Consider the following 6,946-nt stretch of genomic DNA (forward strand, 5'->3'; position numbering starts at 1 on the left):
AGGCTCCAAAATTGCTTTAGCACAGTGATTTTCAATTGGTGGTTCACAAACCTTTTGTATGGTCAACAAAATAATGATCAATTATGGTGAAAAAATATAAAAAAAAACAACAAGGTATACAGCCCTAGGGTTGTATGAAAATGGTGACGTGGGACTAAACACTGTACTTTGGGGGTTTTTTGTTCCAAAATACACAGATTTCGCAGACAGAATCAATGTATTTGCTCGGTGACTTACGTACTTTTATTTTCAGCCTTCCCTGGAAATCTATTTTTAGAAATATGTTCAACAACACTCGATAAAATATCGTTTATAATTGGCGATATTATACCTGTAGAATTTTTTGTGCAAACAACATGTATTTGACAAAGCACAAGCTTATCGTTCTTGCTAAAGAAGCACCAATAATTTCTCGTAATGCGTCAGAGTCAGAATTAACTCTATATCCTATAAAAACCAAGTTCAATAATGCTCACGTTATCATTTTTTTTACGTTATCATAATGAAAGATTTTGTCTTATTTTACTCTGATTAAATCAAATTTATAATATGGATCTTACTTTCAAAATAATATGGGAGCCCTTACGAAAGTTCATTAATTGGCAAACATAATAAGTTATGTTAAAGTTTTAGCAAAAAAATCGTAGCAATCAACCATTCCATTGTTGTTTTTTGCTTGAAAATTTTTTTTCATTTGCCTACAACTACATTCGCTGTATTACAAAGACAGCTAATAAACGTTTATTATGGAAAAGTTTAAAATAAACATCATCTAACAATTTTGAAATGTAAGAAAGAATTCGGAATGAATCTTAGTAAATGGACCAAAAATTCACAAGCAATCACCGGCTCTTACTCTTCTATAAATGTATATATTTGGGAATTCAGTCTTTCGATACTATCCGGTCACGAGTGTATTTAGTGAATATCGAATATAATACATAATAAACATAACTTGTAAAAAAAGCAAAGCCTTGGTGCTACATTCCGTATCGGAATTCGACCTTCTGTTTTACTATACACAGACTTCGCAGCCGACTGTTAAGTGTACAGGACAATTGCGGGGCTAGCGCTACGATCCTACTGACACTAACAGTCTCTCCCAAGCCGGGACTCGAACATACGACGACTGGCTTGTTAGGCCAGCATCGTACCTCGAGACCAGCTGGGAGATTACATAACTTGTAATTGTTGCAAAAATGTACAATTCTTGTTGAGTAATTTATGATAATCATATTTATCATCGTATATCATATATCATCATATATCACTGTACCTCATTACACTAGTATCGTGTGTGCTTAGTTTTGCTTACGTTTTTCTAGTGGTTTTCCGCGGTTGTTGTATAGTATTACTGGTTCAGTGAACGGTTTTAGTGCGTTTAATAGAGCAAATTGTGAAGTCTTCACGAAAATCGTTTGCAAAAGTGCAAAAACGGCTAAGTTTAGTGAGTTTATGACGCCACCGTATATAAACACACGGTCGCTATTGTTTCGTTCAGTACGGATCACGCTGCACCGCCGCAGCTTGTGTTTGCTCGTAGCTACATTACGTTGGGCCCAGTTCTTTAAATTCTGGCTTAAAATCGTCGATTAATATAAAAACCTGACAAATTTGAAGTGGTATAACTTGAGCACAGTGGTTGTGAAGGAGCTGCGGGCAGGTTATTAAACCACCCTAAAGGGTATATTAGCGTTTCTGAAGTACACTGGTGAAACGTAATTAATATCTGCTGTTTGACGACTCAACCGTTCCAATTACACCATTTTGTATTGCTGACTCGGCACCTAACGATAGGCGTTACTATGACTTGCAAGCGTTGCAAAAAGAAGGTGTCCGACGCTGATGCTGTCATCTGTCGTGGTTATTGTGGTGCTTCGTTCCATGCAATTTGCGTGAACGTCGACGTACCCCTTCGACAACATTTAGGGCAATATCGCAATAATCTATTTTGGTTATGCGATGGATGTTCCCTGCTGTTTTCTAACGCGCACTTTCGTGCTTTGATGAGTGGATTTGACCAAAAAATTTCTGCTCTGCCAGATGCAGTACAATCTATGCAGGGAGAAATTGAAAAGCTCAACAGCAACTTGAAAGCTCTATCTGCCAAAGTCGACGGAATCCCCATCACACCTACGCCATTCTCCTCACCAAACCCCTGGCCTGCCATACACCGTACAAATCGCGCTGCACAATCGGCCAAACGTCTTCGAGATTCCGATGGGAAATCAGTCAACGTAGCAGTCGATTCCATCAAAATGGGTACAAAAGCAGCTACTGCAATTCCTTCTATTTGCCTCGATCCTCGTCTGGAAGACGACTTTGTTTGGGTCTATCTATCTGCCTTCCATCCGAATACCACAGAAAGGCAAGTAGCGTCTTTGGTTACGGACTGTCTGGAATTAGCTACCAACACCAAAGTTAAAGTGGTCATACTAGTTCCTAAGGGAAAAGATTTAAATTCGCTCAATTACGTGTCTTTTAAAATTGGCTTAAACGAACGATTCAAGGAAAAAGCACTATCTTGCGACTCTTGGCCCGAACATATACGGTTTCGGCAGTTTGAAGATAACCGTGCAAAAAACTTACCGAGAGTTGTCAGTATAACCTCTGTGGATCACCCGGAAACGGCAACTCTACCAACCTTGAGCTTGGCGAACATGGACGTGCAGGAATTTCGAGACTGCCAGGACGCACGCAACGATGCATGATGGGAGCTTCTTCCAACCCCGTAACAGGCCCTTTCGTCAAATTTATGCGCCACGCACCGTTATTTGCTTGCTGCCATCATAGTCGTCCTGGCTCTGTTAACGGCGGTTTCGAAGAAGTCTTCCAGCCTGCACTTTCAGGCAAGTATGCGTGTGATGTAGGACGTTCTCTCGGTGATTTTTCGAATATTTTCAGTCAGTTTCCGTCTACAAGCCACTACAATCAACATCTAGTGAATTCCGAATGCAACAGATTTTTTGATGTCACCCCTGTTCCGCCAACAAGCTACTGTGATGAACAGCCAGTCGTTTCAGATGGTAGCGGATTTTCTGTTCAGCCAGTTCTGCAACCGGGCCGCACTGTAGAAAGTATTATGGAAGCTCCCGACCCTTCCAACCCAGTCGAGCAAAACGCAGCCAGCGCTCTTCACAGCCGTCCCGGTCCTGTGGTCGGTTGTGGTTCGGGAGTCTTCCAACATGTAATTGCAGGCGAGTACCCCAGTAACTTATGTAACGAACCCTCGGCACCTGATGCATCATTTTTCAGTCCATACAACTCGCAACCAAACTCATGCATTAGGGACCATCTCACCGACCACGATGTGCGCATTTATTACCAAAACGTGGGAGGCATGCACTGCGACGTGAATGCCTACCTCCTGGCCGCTTCCGACGACTGCTACGACGTAGTCGTGTTAACCGAAACCTGGCTCGACTCGCGTACGCTCTCTCATCAGGTGTTCGGTCCTGAATTCGAAGTTTTCCGTTGCGATCGTGGACCTGTAAACAGTCGGAAACTTTCTGGAGGTGAAGTACTTGTCGCGGTGACGCGAAGGTTAAAGACTAAAGAAGTGAAAAAAGATCTGTGGGATAGCATCGAGCAGGTGTGGGTATGCATTGAGCTTGCGAATCGAAAGGTCTACCTGTGTGGGATTTATGTTCCACCCGATCGAGTACGCGATGATACATTACTTGGAGTTCACTCCCAGTCCGTTATGTCAGTAATCGATATGGCAACTGCAACCGATGAGCTTATCGGCGATTTTAACCTACCCGGTATTACATGGCAATCATCGAGTAGCGGTTTTCTCCATCCAGACCCTGATCACTCTACTCTGCACATTGGAGCTATACGGTTTCTCGACTGCTACAGTTCTGCCACGCTGCGTCAGATCAACCACGTGACTAACGAGAACAATCGCTGCCTGGACCTCTGTTTCTTCAGCGCGCAGGACGTTGCCCCGGTTGTTTCACTCGCTCCATCACCTCTGGTCAAGCAAGAAAGGCACCATCCTCCATTATTTCTCGCCCTCAAGAACTTTTCGGTAAACCTTACGGAAACCGTCACACCTGTCTCTTACAACTTCCGAAAAGCCAATCACCGGAGCATTACCGAATTTTTTGCCGCTATCGACTGGGTCGGTGTTCTTGATGGCCGTGATGCCAATAGCGCTGCACTGACGTTATCGCACATAATCATTCACGCTATTGACCGACATGTTCCCAAGATAGTTCGTTCATTTAATAGTAAGCCTTGGATGACCCGCGAGCTTCGCATGTTGAAGACCAAAAAAAAAGGCTGCACTTAGGACTTACTCCAGGTTTGGTACGCTTTCGTTCCGCGAGCACTACAAAAAGTTGAACACAGCGTATAAGAGGACCAGTCAGAGTTGTTTTAGACGACACCTGCAAAGCATCCAGCGCAGTTTGAAGGCGAAACCAAAAACATTTTGAAGACACGTTAACGCTCAACGAAGAGAATCGAGTCTTCCTTCGACGATGACTTTCAACGGCAAGGTTGCCTCCGAGCCGGAGAAGGTCTGCCAACTCTTTGCTGAGAAATTCGCGCAGACTTTTTGCAACGATGTGACCCCGGCTGACCAAGTAACTCAGGCTGCTCAAAACGTTCCGATTGTAGTTGGGAGTAATTTTAGCAGACTCAACATTGATGAAGCAATGATCTCTCGAGCCGCCTCAATATTGAAATCATCGACAAAATTGGGTCCGGATGGAATTCCGTCTGCGTTCTTAAAAAAGTATATTGAGTGTCTGCTAACCCCGCTTCAGCTTGTGTTTGGCCTGTCCCTGTCAAGCGGAATATTTCCGTCTGCATGGAAAATCGCATACATGTTTCCCGTCCACAAAAAAGGAGAGCGCAAGGACGTGAACAATTACCGAGGAATATCGTCATTATGTGCCATTTCTAAATTGTTTGAGCTTGTTGTTATGACTCCTTTGCTGTCGCACTGCAAACAATACCTGAGCGAGGATCAACACGGTTTCGTCTCGGGTAGATCAACAACTTCAAATCTCTTGTGTCTCACATCGTATGTTGCGGAAAGCATGGCAGATCGCGCTCAAACGGACGTCATTTACACTGATTTGTCCGCGGCGTTTGACAAAATCAATCACGCTATTACGATTGCCAAACTCGAAAGACTCGGCATCAGTGGCTGTATATTACGTTGGTGCCATTCCTACCTTGTCGGTCGGAAACTGATTGTGACTATTGGTGATTTTCAGGCGAATGCTTTTTTGGCCTCATCCGGTATCCCACAAGGAAGCCACCTGGGACCGTTAATCTTCTTGTTGTACTTCAATGATGTTAACTACGTACTTAAATGCCCTCGCTTATCCTTCGCTGACGATTTGAAGATTCACATGAAAATCCGTTCCATGGTGGATGCAATTTGCCTCCAGTGTGAATTTGACGCCTTCATAAATTGGTGCAACCTTAACTGTATGCTTGTTAATCCTGAGAAATGTTCTGTAATTTCCTTCGCTCGCATTCGCCATCCTGTCATCTTCAACTATAAGCTCTGTGGTACCGACATTCAACGTGTCGACCATGTTAAGGATCTCGGCGTTATCTTGGATAGCCAACTATCGTTTTAACGGCATGTCTCATACATCGTGGATAAGGCATCCAGAACTTTGGGATTTATTTTCCGCATCGCAAAGGACTTTACGAGCGTGTATTGCCTCAAGGCATTATATTGTTCGCTCGTCCGTTCCACTTTCGTATACTGTTCCGTTGTCTGGCACCCATATTACCAAAACGTGATGGTAAGGATTGAATCGATTCAACGGCGCTTTTTACGCTTTGCTTTGCGTCAGCTACCTTGGCAAAACCAGTATCGTTTACCGGATTATGAGAGCCGATGCCGACTGATTCACTTGGAGACTCTCCACGCACGAAGAAACATCGCAAGGGCTTTGTTTGCTGCCGATATGTTGCAGGGAAAAATCGATTGCCCTGCTATTCTGAGGGAAATCAATTTGAACGTACGACCTAGGGCACTGCGGAATAATGCTATGCTGAGGATACCTTTTCAACGCACTAACTACGCACAAAATAGCGCTATAGTCGGTATACAGCGAGCCTTCAACAGAGTAGCGGCCGTCTTTGATTTTAATTTATCACGTGTTGCAATCCGCCGTCATTTTTCTGTGTTTTTTACTACTAACGACGACTAAGAGAATTGTTATTGTAATATTTTGTATTGTATTGTATTGTATTGTATTGTATTGTATTGTATTGTATTGTATTAAAGCGATCGTGACTGTAATTAGTTTAAGATAATTAGCCATCATTGGGACATTTGTTGTCTGTTGATGTAGATTATAATGAATAAAATAAAAAAATTTATGAGATAAACCTCCAATTAGCAGCAGTATTGCAGTTTTTCCTCGATTGCACACGAATAGAAATGTACGAACAGAAGTGTACCACTGCAGTACGAATAGTACCGCGCGCTGCAGTACGAATGGAAGTGTACTGGTACTGGTACTTTTCCTTATACCAGCATGTTTTCTTTCAAGACATCAGTTTTTATTGCGTTCTGACAACAGGTTTAGGAATTGTTCATTAATGGGGATTGTTTCAAACTTTACGAAAAACTTTTACCTTTTACATTGTCCTATTGGGACGGGGAGACTGTCAATTTTTTTTCGATATTGATATAGAGAATATGTGATATTCGGTTGGTGTCCATTCACGTCGTCTGTGATAGGAATGCTCGCATGTAATTGGTTCATTATTCGCGTAAATTTGTTATTGAAACTTTTTATCAATTTCACCGCTTAGCAATAAAGTTAGAGTGATAACTGTCATATTACAAATTGTTCTACATTTTATCTATCCAACAACATATTGGTTATAGCTTTTTCATTCAAGAAATTAATGAGAATCACTCAGCATGATTTTTAAGGAGCTCTTAAGCTTTTGTTTGCCCCTG

The 6,946-nt window shown here is 42.5% G+C and overlaps 1 protein-coding gene across 1 annotated transcript; it reads left to right on the top strand.

Moving 5' to 3' along the window:
* Positions 1 to 1,805: 1,805 nt before the first annotated feature.
* On the top strand, positions 1,806 to 2,711 carry LOC129717333 (uncharacterized). The gene has a single exon (XM_055667203.1). It carries the CDS (start codon positions 1,806 to 1,808, stop codon positions 2,709 to 2,711), a length of 906 nt encoding a protein of 301 aa, XP_055523178.1.
* Positions 2,712 to 6,946: the final 4,235 nt, after the last annotated feature.

This window comes from Wyeomyia smithii, chromosome 1, assembly GCF_029784165.1.
Source record: "Wyeomyia smithii strain HCP4-BCI-WySm-NY-G18 chromosome 1, ASM2978416v1, whole genome shotgun sequence".
Lineage (NCBI taxonomy): Eukaryota > Metazoa > Arthropoda > Insecta > Diptera > Culicidae > Wyeomyia > Wyeomyia smithii.